At 40.0% G+C, this 14689-nt stretch overlaps 1 protein-coding gene across 2 annotated transcripts in view; it reads right to left on the reverse strand.

Annotated features, from left to right (window-relative positions):
• Positions 1-3087: 3087 nt before the first annotated feature.
• bcl2l13 (BCL2 like 13) overlaps positions 3088-14689 on the reverse strand; it is a 91540-nt gene continuing 79938 nt past the window's right edge. For both annotated transcript variants that reach the window (XM_039770069.1, XM_039770068.1), the window contains exon 7: positions 3088-6271. In XM_039770069.1, the coding sequence (XP_039626003.1) occupies positions 5360-6271 (912 nt within the window). In that variant the 3' untranslated portion in view covers positions 3088-5359. The remainder of the gene's footprint in view (positions 6272-14689) is intronic.

Consider the following 14689-nt stretch of genomic DNA (forward strand, 5'->3'; position numbering starts at 1 on the left):
GATTTGGCCTTCACAATGAGGAAGACTACGATTAAAACCGTCTTCTGAACCTGCTGCTTCAAGAGAATCACCAGTGCCAGGAGAAAATGTCTGTAAGAACCAGTGGGGAACGAATGGCCCACTGCAGGTTTATACATTTTATTTATTCGACTACCCAAGTTTACTGAAGCTATTTCTTGGATTAAGAACCTATTTTAAAACTTTATTTTTTTGTTTAAATGGGCAGTGCAAGGTGATGACTTGTGCTTTATTCTACAGCAAGGATGTCCTTGAGTCCCACTGTTTTAGATTCATGAGTGTTAATCAGTGTAACAGTGAAACTAGATGAGCTTGAAAAGAAACTAAAACATTAACTGTTTGTTTGTGGCAAACCCTTAAGTGAGCCCCATGGGCAGAATGGCCGTCTGTCTCTCTCCTAGTTGTGTGTGGGAGCAGGACCAGCAAATAACAGATGAACAAAGCGGACTGTTCCATAGAAGGGCAGTGGGTTACTCAGCCACAGCTGCCATAACGTTCACAGTAACGTGTCGCCCCCCCCTCCTGTCGTTCTTCACTTCAGTGAGATTTGAAATCCCCTTTGAAGCCTGGCATGTCAAAAAGAAAACAGTTTTGTTCCAGTTCTGAATTCTCAGTTCTTGCAAATGACTTAAAAACTTAAATGTAAGTTATTTTTGGGACCCAAAGTAAATTTTCATATACATTTTGGAGTTAAACAAATATAAACTATTGACAGGTCTTTGGTTAAGGCTGTAGTCTTTGTTACCGAGCACTACTCACTGGTTTGAATGGCATGTCCTTTGAATTATTTGTAACATTAATGGCTTCAAACGTTAATTCCTGTCATCACTTTTTACATGTAAAACCCGTGGCCCAACAGTTTAAAAGGTACCTGGGGGATGTCACCGATTCTGCCCAAACACGTGCCATTCCTTCAGTCACCTCCAGGAACTCCCAGCACAGCAGCTCAGCCCCACAAACGGCCCAGTCAGGCAGAGGCTCTGAAAACGGCCACAGCAGCAGGTCCACTCTGCGAGCTCCGTCGACGTCATTGCAAGTGTTGTGCCACATACATACCAGAAGTTATTGGAACTGTTTTTTTATCCACGAATGTTCATATAGTATTTGAACACCTAATAAATGAATATTTTTCAAGATTTGTTGGCTGCATTTTTGTGTTATCACTTGTAAACCTTTTGCCAGGTTTTTATTGTCTTCCATCTTAATGAATAGTAAAGCTGAATCAATTCCCGGCCCAAGGCTGAAGATGCACACATGCAAACAACATAAAGCTCTTAGGCAAAATTTGGGATATTTTAAATCGCCAATACTGATGAACCAGTGATTTGCAAAACATGGAATTTGCAGGAAAATGTTGTTTCACTTTGTAACAAGTGTGTGAATCTTGGGATATTTAGCAACCAGCAAAATTTGCACCAGTGACAGTGGAATAAAGGGGCTTAGTTTTTATATAACATCCCCACCCCAATATTTTCATCTCATACAGTATGAAACCCCTTTTTCTCCATGCAAAAGTATGGGAAGATATTCCTGGTGTGTAGATTAGCAAACTGTAAAGCTCATCTTTTAATCTTCTCGGTGGGCATTTTGGCAGGTGCTGGACCACCACTGTTTTTCCATGCCATTCCTGTGCATGCCCCCCTTCTAGTATTCCCTACAAGTTGAAATTGCCTAACAGGAATATAAAAATGTTCTTTAGTATTAGCTATGTCACATTTCCAAACAACACCCCACTTAGTTTCATCTGCACCTTTTTTCTCAGAAACTTGTGAGACCAACAATATGTTCAGTGGGCGTCCAAAAATATGGGTGCGTTTGTTAGAGTGGGTGGTCAGCCCGACTTATTATATACTGCAGGGCACGTCCTCCAGGAGCACATGGGGACAAGTGGCTTGTGCATCAGGTTGTCACGGCCTTCAACGCTACTGATACGTGGTGCCGTCACGAGCCTGCTGGGTAACATTTTAAACCTCTGGCTGATGATGCAAGGTGAAGGGTGTTCATTCATGATGTCCACTACAGTTTCTCTTCTTGATTCCTAGTTGCCAGGACCAGTGTGGATCTAACAGTCCACCAGCAGTGACATGTCTCCCTTTTGAGCCTGACACTCCTAATACTTGCACACACATAGGAATGGCACTCTGTCCAAACAGTGGTGGGGAACATCACTTAGATCACCAAAGCTGGTCATCTTGGTTTTCTTTCTTCTCTGTCCATAGATGCCATTTTCCAACCAGCCGCACATGGCGTTCATCACTAATGAATGTTTTTGTCACCTCCACCCTTTCCCAATCAAGCTAAAACTATTAAATGGCAAGAGCTGGGCATCAGGACCGTGAGAGAACTTGGAAATATTAACATTCCTAAATGTGCTTTTTTTGTGTGTAGTAACCTAAATGATACTGATGGGTAAATTAACAGCTACCACTTACAAGTATGGGGAGTGGACCACACTACAGCAGACACACCGAAAAATGGAGAAGATCGGGAGGTGCACACGGTCTCAGCAAGTGCAAGTGCCAGACGAAGAAAAGAGCTGAGCAATCGTAAGTCAATGAAACTGCGGGGGCCCGCTGAAGACAGCAGAATGTGTCCTGTCCAGGGTTCAGTCCTGGCTTTGCTTTTCCACAAACCTTACAATGGACAAACGGGGTCCAGAACATGGACAGCGTTCTGTATTTAGTGCCATGTCTCCCTTACTTGTTCAGGTTTTTTTTTATTTTAAACAGAATCACTTGTCTATTTCACTTCGTATTTACTTGGAGGTACAGGCTGCAGTTTCTGTAAAATGATTGTTTTTAACCCTGACCCCGCTGAAGCCCCCAAACAAAACAAATTCCAATGAAACAGCACACGGATTACAGCCCAGCGTACAGCGACCAGCGCAACTGAAGGGGGCGCTCCTCACATATTTGCAGTCTCAACTTGCATCCCAAAATAAATTGTGAAAAATTGTAAAAATGGGAACAATACACGACTAGAAGGAAAATGACATCTTCTGCCATTGAAAACATGAAGACAAAATCAAAGAGTAGGCTGTATGAAGCACTCTTGGAAGGAGGAGATGAATGCAGGTGTCTGAAGTTGCTTTATTTCAGGATCAGTTGTATAAATTACACAGAGTGGTAAAACTGATAGACTTTCACTTGGGTACTCAAAACATAAATAGAAAGTGAACAAAGCCAAATGGTCTTCTATTCCCCTTGACTAGGTCCTCCAAGGAACTCTCGATTACACGTTAAATAAAATTAACCAGCGCTCCGATCACTAAAATATACTGTGGAACTTACTATTTGATCACAAGCGCAGCCAGCGAGTGGAACCTGCAGCCTCATCATGGCAGAGGAGCAGCTGAGCACAAGACAATGGCGCGCTCATCTGACTCTTCATTTCCCTACGTGGTGCCACAAGGGCACTTTAATTCTGTGTGTTCTTGAACTGCAAAAGTGACTCAGTTGCTCACAAACGCAGAGATTTTATGTGCAATATCCCAAATTGGTAGTGACATCTAAAAACATTTTACTGTAAAAGTGAATTTATACACTGTAGGTTCATTCAGCTTGCCAGTCTAATGAGACCTGCGAGAAGTTCAGCACAGCACAGACCAGGCTGACGTACAAAAAGAAAACACACAAGGAGAAAACCTTGGAAAATGAAAACCTTTCGCAACTGAAATGTGGCAGCGAACTGCGAAAAGTATACAGCCTGCCATTACACTCCATCTTCAGAAGCTCAAGGAGGAAACCAGCAAATGACAGTAGACGAGTTCCAGAATTTCTTACACCTTACAACTGCTTTTGGCGTTTAAGCTCAAAGAAGCCCCTAAACTGTGTTTGAATAACTTCAGAAGCTTCCGTTGTCTCTGCCCTCACTACTGCTATCTTCCCTGAGATTGTAGTAGAGGGGATCGAATTCAGGCCTCAGGGTGTGCCTACTCTGCTGCCACACTAAAGGCTAGTCTGACAGCCAATATGGCAGCTACTTACCACAGAGCCTCTCACTGCATTCTCCCTTCTGGTTACATTAGAAGAAATAAAAAATGAATAAATAAATAAAAAGAGGCCGAAAGGGAAGGAAATGACCTGCCTGGGACATTTCATCACCTTAATCCTTTTATTTTTCAGTTTTCTCACGGTCGTAACTTACAGAACTATAACCGCAGGAAAGGTGAGCTTTACTAACTGGTAAAATAAAAATGTCACGGGTTTCATGGCTGGAGACGTACGCACACTTTAGTCTGCAATTGCAGAATACGCCTGACCGAGCAAGAGCTACCGTCTAAAAATGTCCCTGGTGTTTGAATACTCAAAGTAATGCAGAAGTAATAATTATCACAACTAAATGAAAGTCCATGGTCACTCTGTGTACCAGGCCATCACATGGTTTTAGGAGTGGGCCGTGCCAGGCTTGTAGCCTAAAATGGAGACCAGCAGCCTAATTTGCTCGTACCCACTGCTAAGTAGTAAATTGTGTTGCATTTTAAACATAATCAGAAGCCGCTCGATTGCCATCGCCCTAGTCAGGCCATAATTGACCGAAGTGCTGTCTGGTGTATGAAGCCATCACATCCACATTCTTCTACTGTAACAACAGCCTTCTCTGCTGCCCGCTTTTGAACAAACAGCAAAATCCAAGGTCTAACCTTAACTTGGGATGCCACATGTTCATCTCTGACATTCCACCTTTTCCTTACTGATGGCAAAAAAAAAAATAAATTGCTATGATTCACAACTGAAAAAGTATTAAGCATTAATTAAATTGGAAGAATTATTAATGATAAAAGGGAAATATGCACCCTTGCTGTGTTTTTATGATGAGCTGAGTAAATGGAAAGCTGCCTTCAAGTAGATAACCCCGCCAGCTAAATACCACAGACCGTGCGGTCATGTGACATAACAAGTGCAAATATGATCACCGAATCCCATATAAAGTCCTTCTCCTATCCCCAGCAGCACATTATTCCTTAGAGTTATAATTCGTTTTAACCCGTTTCAATGTTTTACACCCTATGTACAGTGCGACCACCAACAAGGCATTACTCAAAAAAGCAATTCATTTTATGAAAGCGCCCGTGCAAAGCCATCAATTCCATTTACTTTGGCATGATGTCTGTAAAGCAGAATCTGAAAGGAAAAAGCCTCACCAGAAAGAATGACACTGTAAAGAGAAGAGTTGGACGTAGAAGACTAAAATAAACCCCTTTAAATCCAGTTTAGCCAACAGCTACAATTACTTTCTAGGAGTATGAATGAAGAAGAACAAAGAAAACAAAGGCAGTCAATGCATGGTGGGAGTTGCAATCCTCTCACAATCGAGCCCAGCAGTGGTGCACTATCCACAGTTACTTTTTCCGTAAGACCAGCATGACAACCACAGCTACTGCCAGAGCAGCTATGGCTGCTCCACCATATAGTATCGTCATGTCCTTTGGTGCCTGGGCAGGCTTCTCCCCTACAGGGGATTCAATGATTTTTACGGGGTCTTCTGGGGGAATCGGGGTCTCTTTTCCTGATTCTTTAAGGGACGTTTTCAAAATTTTCTCAGTCTGTGTCAAGACCACATCTGGTGCCTTTTCCACTAGAGGTTCCTCAGTTTTGGGTTTCAGCACAGGCTTATCAGGCTCACTTACTGGCCTAACAACTGCTGCTGGCTTGGGAGGTTCCTCAGTTTTCACTGGTGGCTTTTCAGCCAGTTTTTCTATCACGGGTATTTCTTGTGTGGAGGGAGGTAGTAGAATTTCACTTGCAGATTCCTCCACTATAGCTGGGACTGCAGGCACTACTTCTGCTTGTGATAGAATGGCCTCTTTAACCAGCTCTAAGGAGGACAGTTCCTGTGTCTCCACTTCACTCTTTAGAATGGCTTCATGGACCTCTAGCACTTCAGCCACTGACACAGCACTTTCTTCTTCGGCAATTTCTTCTTTGTCCACGTGAACTATATCAGAGTTTGAGGAATTATTCTCACTTCTTTCTTCTGCACCTCCACTGTCCAGGCTTTTGACATCTTCTGGATCCATTCCAACCTGTGCCCACGACTCAGGTCCAAGGGAGACTGGGAGTGTCTCAGTGTGCCAGCTCTGACTCGCTGACAAAGACACTGGCAGGCTCTCCGACTGCCAGGAAGTTGTCACTGTGAGAGACTCAGGAGGGCTCACCTGACCAGAGTTATCACTAGTAAGAATATAAATGTCGTTGCTGTCTTCTGCAATGGCACCTTGGTCCTCGTCTTCCTCCAGGCTGAAAACTGTTCCCTAGGAGAAAAAACAAAATGCAGCGAGCCATTAATGAACGAGAATGTACAAAAAAATGTATTAAATAATTCTAAGGTCATCATTCCACTGTAATTATAAATTTCATTTTCATTTCCCTCCAACCTCCTCCTCCACATCCTTGATTACATCTACAGTGATTAGGCCCAATTCTTTGAGCCAACATTCCAGACTGGATCGCACAGACTTTGGACCGTGGACTTTGCATCGGAGTCCACTTGCTGGCACAGTTTCTGGAGGAACGTTTCATTATGAAAGAAATTACTACAAAATGCTTAAAGAAACTTTTTAAAGCCTATGAATCTGGAAAAGTATACAAAGCCACTGAACCCGTCATACTGCACAAATCAAGAAAGGTTAGGAAGAACAGTCGGGCCTCCAAGGTCAGTCCATTGTGCTTTAATGTTTCCAAGACCAGGACTTATGATCCAACGCTAGCACTAAACTCTGGGCAGCTGCATCCCTCCTGAGCCCCAGCCAAGGTCAGCCAGTGTTCAAAAATGGGATCAACGGCAGAGTAACAAAGCAAAAACCTCAGCGTGATCGCCTGCCTCAAGTCTGCCAAAGTGCACCCACATGATTATCAGGAGTTTGGGAACAACTTTGAGGAGAGAGGAGTTAAACATTGAATTTTTAGATAGACTTGTGTCCTTCTATGTCTGGGGAAAAAGATAACAGTGTATTCCACAGCAGGAACCTCATAGCAGCATCAAAGCATGGTGGTATAGTTGTCATGGTTTGAGGAGGTCTTGCTGCATGTAGACCTAAAAAATGTCCCTTCAGTGAATAATCTGGGCTTTATTCAGGAGAATGGTAAGCTATTGGTCTAAAGCAAACAATGACCTGAAAACTCACAATTGCCATCAGAATTGGTTAAACAAAAATGAATTCACAATTATGGAGCTGCCAACATCAAAGTTCAGAAATAAAAACCATTGGGATATAGTAGCTTAAATCAAACTGCATTTATATGCTACTGGACTTTCATGAAAATAAAGAGCAAACTAAACACATTAAATGTGTATCACTCTGAACTTCACCAATTGCTGAACAGGTTATATTTTTTTATCTTATACATCTGGCTACAGTGAAAGGTGAAGGTCACCTCACAACTTGGAGAATCTGCATAGCTTTGCTTTCTCCAAATGTTAACGGAGAGCCTTTCCTCCATCTTACTTTAGCTTGAAGAATTAATATTGCCAAACTGAATATCCTCCAACAGCGCCTATACCTTTTTCAAAGCATCCCTATTACACATCAAACAAATATTTCTTTAAGAAGCTGCACTTGAATGTAACTACATAAAATGCATTCAGGTGAAGCTTCAACCTGTAAGCGTTGTCATCAACCACCTCCATTGCTAGGCCACAAGTTGTAGGAACAGATGCTCTACGCTGAAACCATTTTAGGCAGAAATATTTGTAAATCTCATCACTCCACACCTTGAACCTGTCCCAGTCATTCAATACATAAGACACAATGTTCCTCCGGATATCAAGAGTGAGCCTGATATGGCCGTGCAATATGTAACAAAGAGAATGGAAAAGGAAGGTAGGTGCCATCTCCGTGCATTGGAAACCACTCGGTAAGTGACAGTTCTTTGATCGATGGTGATCACCTCGATAGACATGTTAATGGGGGTACGTTTGGAATGATAAAGGAAATAGGTACCTGAACAATGTAAAGTAAGTCTAAAATACCTACACAATAACTATAATCGTAATAAATGAACAATAAAACAGCGGAAAAGCCGTGGATTAAATAAAAAGGCTGTAGTTATCAGCAGGGAGACGTGAATCCCGTGGTGAAGCAAGGAAGGGAATGTAGAGACTGGAGTGACGGATGGCCTTATATAGGCAGGCAGCCAATAACGTGGGAGGCGTTGGGATGAGGGATCCAATGCCGCCTCACACGGTGACCGAGCTGCAGGTTATGGATGTATATATGTACGCAAGTAGGATTCAGTTAGCGTTGGGAACCCACATACCAAATTTCTTGAAGATGGGCCCATAAGTAACAAAGATCGTTGGAAAGTTCAATATGGTGGCCGACCATGGCGTCATACCACTGAAATAAGTACGTACATTGGTTTCGGTTAGCGCAGGGAAGCCGCCTACCAAATTTCGTGAAGATGGGGCCATAAATAAGAAGGTTCAACATGGCGGACGTTGTCGACCGTTATGACCGTTACGCGTAGAATTTCGAAATGAAACCTGCTTAACTTTTGTAAGTATGCTGTAAGGAATGAGCCTGCCAAATTTCAGCCTTCTACCTACACGGGAAGTTGGAGAATTAGTGACGTTGGAAAGTTCAATATGGTGGCCGACAGTGGCGTCATACCACCGAAATAAGTACTTACATCAGTTTCGGTTAGCGCAGGGAAGCCGCCTACCAAACTTTGTGAAGATGGGGTCAGCCTTCTACCTACATGGGAAGTTGGAGAATTAGTGATGTTGGAAAGTTCAATATGGCAGCCGACAGTGGCGTCATACCACCGAAATTAGTACGTATATCAGTTTCAGTTAGCGTAGGGAAGCCGCCTACCAAATTTCGTGAAGATGGGGCCATGAATAAGAAAGTTCAACATGGCGGACGTTGTCGACCATTATGTGTAGAATATCGAAATGAAACCTGCTTAACTTTTGTAAGTAAGCTGTAAGGAATAAGCCTGCCAAATTTCAGCCTTCTACCTACACGGGAAGTTGGAGAATTAGTGATGAGTGAGTGAGTGAGTGAGTCAGTTAGGGCTTTGCCTTTTATTAGTATAGATAAAGAATAACTGTATGATGGATTACTATTGTCTCTTCTATTTTCTCTTAACAAATTATTGTATTTACTATGTTTGTTTCTACTGGACTGTTTATTTATTTAAAAAAAAAATGATAAAAATAAGTATTGCCACAGTGACCTGGTTTTGTGACACTAAATGGAGTTTAGATAAATATTTCCATTAAGCAATTTTTTTTGACATAGCTAAATACAGTATTTGTTATATCTGTAAACAGAAATTAGTCTCATATAGTGTCTGTGGGGTGAGTAGCCTTTGAGCAATATGCACAAAGCCAAAAATGTGAAATTTTGCATTTGTCTAGTGTTTTAAAATTTGAGTACATTGCTGCACATGTCAATTATACACCAGAGCATTTACAAGGCTGTCAAATGTACTGTTAATGTCAAAGAAAGTACTAAATGTAGTAACAAAAATAGCATAATTAGTCAAGCATATCTGCCAAAAGGAGGTAGAGAACATACATTTTCTATTGTTATTTCTTAAAGACTACGAAATGAGAATTATGTATGCCAAGAAATGGTTTATTCAGGTACAATTAATGTCCTTGGTCTCAACCCAAAGTGTGAATCGGGCTCAGAATTCTATCCAAGTACAGTTTAACTCAGGGTGTCATGTAATGATCCGCTTTACAGTGTTAAGCCCTAATAAATCTCACCATAGCATTCTGCTGCCAACTACCGGATGAAATAAAATCATGCTACAAAAAAACAAACACGCCTATTTCTATATGTTCTTCCACTTTATGGTAACTCATCCATATTTAGGAGTGGGGCGTAGCATTCAAACAAAAACACAATGGCAAATAAAAAAAAGTACTGTCACTTTTACAACAAACGGAAACTGAGCCATTACTTGAGTTGAGCGATGTTGATGATGATGTGAATTGGTCATGAGATGTTTACATGGACGGTGAAACTGACACATGTTCAGCAGATTCTGAACTTCAAAGTTTTAGTGATGTTCGTGTTTGGTGTCGACTTCATACAATTGCAGACAATCCTGCATCTTCTCATTGCCCATTTATGGGTAATCCCAGTCCAAAGATGTTTATTGATTCTGATTATCTGGACTATTTACAATGTGTTGTTGAGAAGTCTGGTGGAGAACAGTTGCTGAAGTGGGCAATGTTGGGAAAGTCACAGCAAACATTTTACTTGTCTCAGTCACTGATAGCCTGTTGCTGCAGATGACATGTGGGTGTTTTTCAGTCTGCTCTTACTGCAGGGAACAGTGGGTAACCAGTTCAGAGATGTTACAGACACCCATTTTGAGTTATGAGCGAGTGCTGTTTCTCATTGTTTATGAAATACCTGCATTTCACGAATAACAACGTGTGATAAAGAAACACAGATTATACATTTTTGGGGCACCCAAAGGCCAACCCCATATATTGTAAAGAAAAAGTGGGTTTAAAATGTGCTAAAAAGCAAAAGAAAAAAGACATAAAAACACGAGTCTCAAAACAGACTCCTCAAGATGGCAGGACTTCCGATATTATTGGCTCCTGGCAGGAAGAGGCGGATCCAGGCAATGACAACAAAGATATCAAGGTCATCAATCTTCTGGTTTGCTTAGAGGGGAAGAGAAAAGGCTTCAGTCAACAGCGCCCTCTGGCATTCCGGTGGGAAATTACAATTATCTGAGCCCTTAAGCTGTCCCCTATGTGCACGTGTGGCAGATGACTATGATGAAGCCAGTCACCCAGCTCTAAAACTGCACAAACTGTGGGATGTGCATCAGGCGATGATCATGGGTTACAAGGGAAGGTTGTAGTGGGTACAGTACATAGTTCTATACAATCTCACAGTATTTTGACTTAAGTTTCCAACTGACCATGAAGATTTAATGTCAATCTACACATAAAGACAGCTGTATTTGAACTATATCAGTCTTTAGTCTGAGTCTAATGCTGACAGCTTGTTCCAAAGAAACTCTTCATAGATATTTAAATGATGCGAACATTTTTTTTATTTAAAAAATCGTCACTCTTCCCAAAAATTGTTCAACATTTTCAAAAGGGATAAATTGATTTTCCGTACATGAAGGTGCCAGGAGTTCTATCTCCGACTGTGCCAACCCCCACTGCATGTGCAATAATATGACTCAGAGAGCACACATTGCAGCCAGTCGCCTAGGGCAGGATTAGAGTGGCATTCTGAAATTGCTGTAGTCCTCTTGTGTGTTTTTCTCTTTTAATGCGTTAAAGCTTGCATGGCTTGCCTGGATGCAAAGATGCAAGTATCCCACCCCCACCGTGTCCTTTACGTAACCCTAGTCATCAGCAGACAGATTGTCATGTTTAATCCCTGTAGAGCAGATAAGAATGACAAACAGTAAAATGAAAAAATATAAAAAACACAAACTACTAATTAAAATGACCTAAATACCTTTGAATTTTTGTGGGGAAAAAATCCTGCTTATCTGTGCAGCAATATGGAGGTTGCAATTAGGTTATCAGAGTACTTACACAGAGCGCAGAAAAGAAAATCAAAACTCTCTCATCAATCGTACGTTTTTCTAATTATAAAGTCATGTACACAACTTTGGAGTGAATATAATTTAAAATTAAAAGCTCCAAGTAAACACTGATCAAGGTAAAGTGACAAATTGGCAAAAAAATGCACAAATAAATTTTACCATTATAAATTGTCATGTTTTTAATTATATAACAAGTTGCATGGATCACGGCCTTTTAGTAAGGTTAATACGCATCATAGAATCCCGGAAAGCGTACTGAAAGAACTATAAAATCCAAGGGCTAAACCTAACAGGAACAATTCTTGGCCTAGTTCTTGCATTAAATCATCTGCACGTAATATGATAATGCACATGCAATAAAACTGAAATGAATAAATAATCATGAGAAGACCTTAACCATTCAGTTAACATAATAAAATCTAAAAATTAAGTCAATGCAAAAACAGACTTACTGCCAGTTGTACATAAGCATGACTCCACATTGTGGAACAACTGGGTTTACAAATGGGTGTGCGTATCAACAATTAGCTTGTGTAACACCTTAAACTGCAAGACAAGTACGCCCTAACATGTATAATATACATTTCCTTATTCTGTGTGTCTGTTAATGACAAATCAGTTCTGAGATTTTTCACATAACAAAGACTGAGGTTCTGAAGTAAGGCAGTCCAGCTTACTAATCATGGCGCCGGAGATTGGTTATGTGTTGCATGTAGATTAGCACATGCAAGTATGTTTCACCATACTCTGTACATGTGACAGTAATAACCATAAAAACCTAATATGTTAAAAATATATTTAGTTTTCTAGGTCAGGGATACATTTTAAATGACAACTTTTTTAATGTTTCAGATATATAGATTAACAACTCAGTGATGTCTATTTTATATTTTAAGAGAAAATAGATTGACCTCAATCTTCTTTATTAAGACCTGTTTTGCTAGGACAGGCCAATCAGCCCAACAAAGTTCATCAATTCTGTTCACTTAAATTCTAGAAAATAACATCAAGTGGTGTTTTTAATGGTCTCCAAAGTACTATTATCTACCACAGTACTTTGTAACTTGTAGTAACGTACAACTTGCTGTGTGAAGAAAATCCTTCTAACATATGTGCAAATTGCATCCTTAACCTTCTTTTGTGTCCCAGTGTATTTGTTGCAGAACTCATTTAAAAAATAGCTAGGGACCAAAAAAATAATTTTGACCACTTCAATCATGTCACCTCTTAATTTCTGCTTGTTTAAATTTAAAAAGGCTGAACTCCTTAGGTCTTTTTCTCAGTGCTAATGCCTTGCAGAACTGGAATCAACCTTGGTGTTCTCCTTTGGACTTTCCTCTTGCGCTTCTATCTTTTTCTTTGTAAAAGGGAGACCAAACCTGCACACAATACTTTATAGGAGGCCTTACAAGTGGGTGATATAACATAAATATACAGGTAACCTTGCTTGCCTTTTACTCCACACATTGGGATATATAACTTGATATCCTGTTAGTCTTCTTAATTATATCAGTACAGTTTCTAGTTGTAGATACAGTAATGGAGAGTCTACTACATCTGCTAGAACATTCCTATAAGCTGTACTTTCAAGTTTCAAACCTTTCATTATTTATTTAATTCTAACATACTTGCTATGTGTTTAAGTCCTATGTGTATTTACTTACATTAAAGTTCTCGTGACATAATTTGTTCATCTTAATTCTATCCAGGTCCCTCTGTATTAATTTGGCTAATTGTAGTTTATGTGACATTCCTCTTAGTTTAGTGTCATCTACAAATTTATCCAACTTGTTAATTATATTTTAAAAAAGATTAAACAGAGCAGTGGCCCCAGCACTGATCACTGAAGGACATTGATTTTAATATGAAATGGAAAACACCCTCTCACCATAGCCCTTTGCTACCCATGTCTAAGCCAATTTTGGACCCGTTTGCAAACTATCCCTTGAACTCAGATTTCTTTTATTTTGCTCACAAGCCTCTTACGTACTATTTTATCCAAAGTTTTCTTAAAATCAAGATAAATATCACAAGTACCTCTCTGATCATATGCTTTTGTTGCTTTCTTATAGAATTCCAGCATTTTAGTGGAACATGTTCTATTCCATCTAATTCCACAGTGACTGCCTACTGATCTTGTTGCACCTGCCATTTCCTTAATAATTACTTTACCAGATATACATGTTAAGTTTACTAACAGTTATTTGAATCAGCTTGATCAACTTTTTTATATAATTGGATAACATTTGCAAGCTTCCCATCTGCAGGAATTTAGTCCATGATTTTTGAAAAGTATACACAAAGGATTTTCATACATACTGTACTTACTAACCACCTGAAGCTTTCTAAATAAGCAGAGCATGGATACTGTTTAAATTGAAGTCCCTCTCTGATATGCTTATTGTAAATCAGTTGAAAAAGAGAGAAAAAAAAAACTTTTGTGATAACAGCTCATTGTGTACAGTAGTCATGTAAGTGAACTGAAAACCATAACATTCGCCTATAAACATGATGTGAAAGATTCAAACCTGGCTTTTTGATCTTTCAAACACATTATAGAATAGACAAATTCAATATTTTATGTGATGATACTTGTATTTACAGATGCCAAACGATCTGCTTCAAAGATTTTATATAACATACGTACAGCAAACGTTGGAGTCCAGAAGTTAAAGGACAGTTTGTTAAACAAGAACACTGAGGTAATCATTTGCAAACTCCCAGTGGTAGTTGGCAAACTACATTTGCTCCAATTTGTTTGCTGTTGACAGTAAGAACATTTAAATTTAAATAACCTGTTAGCATGGATGTTCCATTTAGTTACCCATACAAGAATTTTTATATGCAACCTGACACTGCAGTCCTTCAGTTGTCATTCCTTCATTTCTATTTTCTATCCATTATTCTTAACAGTGTGTGGAAAGAAGTTGCATTTGAAGACTCTTTGAGGAATTCTAACCTGCCAAACTGTCCTCAGACAACTTTATCCATAGAGAAGCATTTTTATAATGCTTGGTCAGATATGCCAATGGAGCACCCTGTATAATATGTCTCTATTCTACAAAGTCCCTCACTAGCAATACTACCGATCTGCACATGGAGACATGCTAGTGAGCAGTCACTTGCTCCTT

The sequence above is a fragment of the Polypterus senegalus genome, chromosome 11 (genome assembly GCF_016835505.1).
Source record: "Polypterus senegalus isolate Bchr_013 chromosome 11, ASM1683550v1, whole genome shotgun sequence".
NCBI lineage: Eukaryota > Metazoa > Chordata > Cladistia > Polypteriformes > Polypteridae > Polypterus > Polypterus senegalus.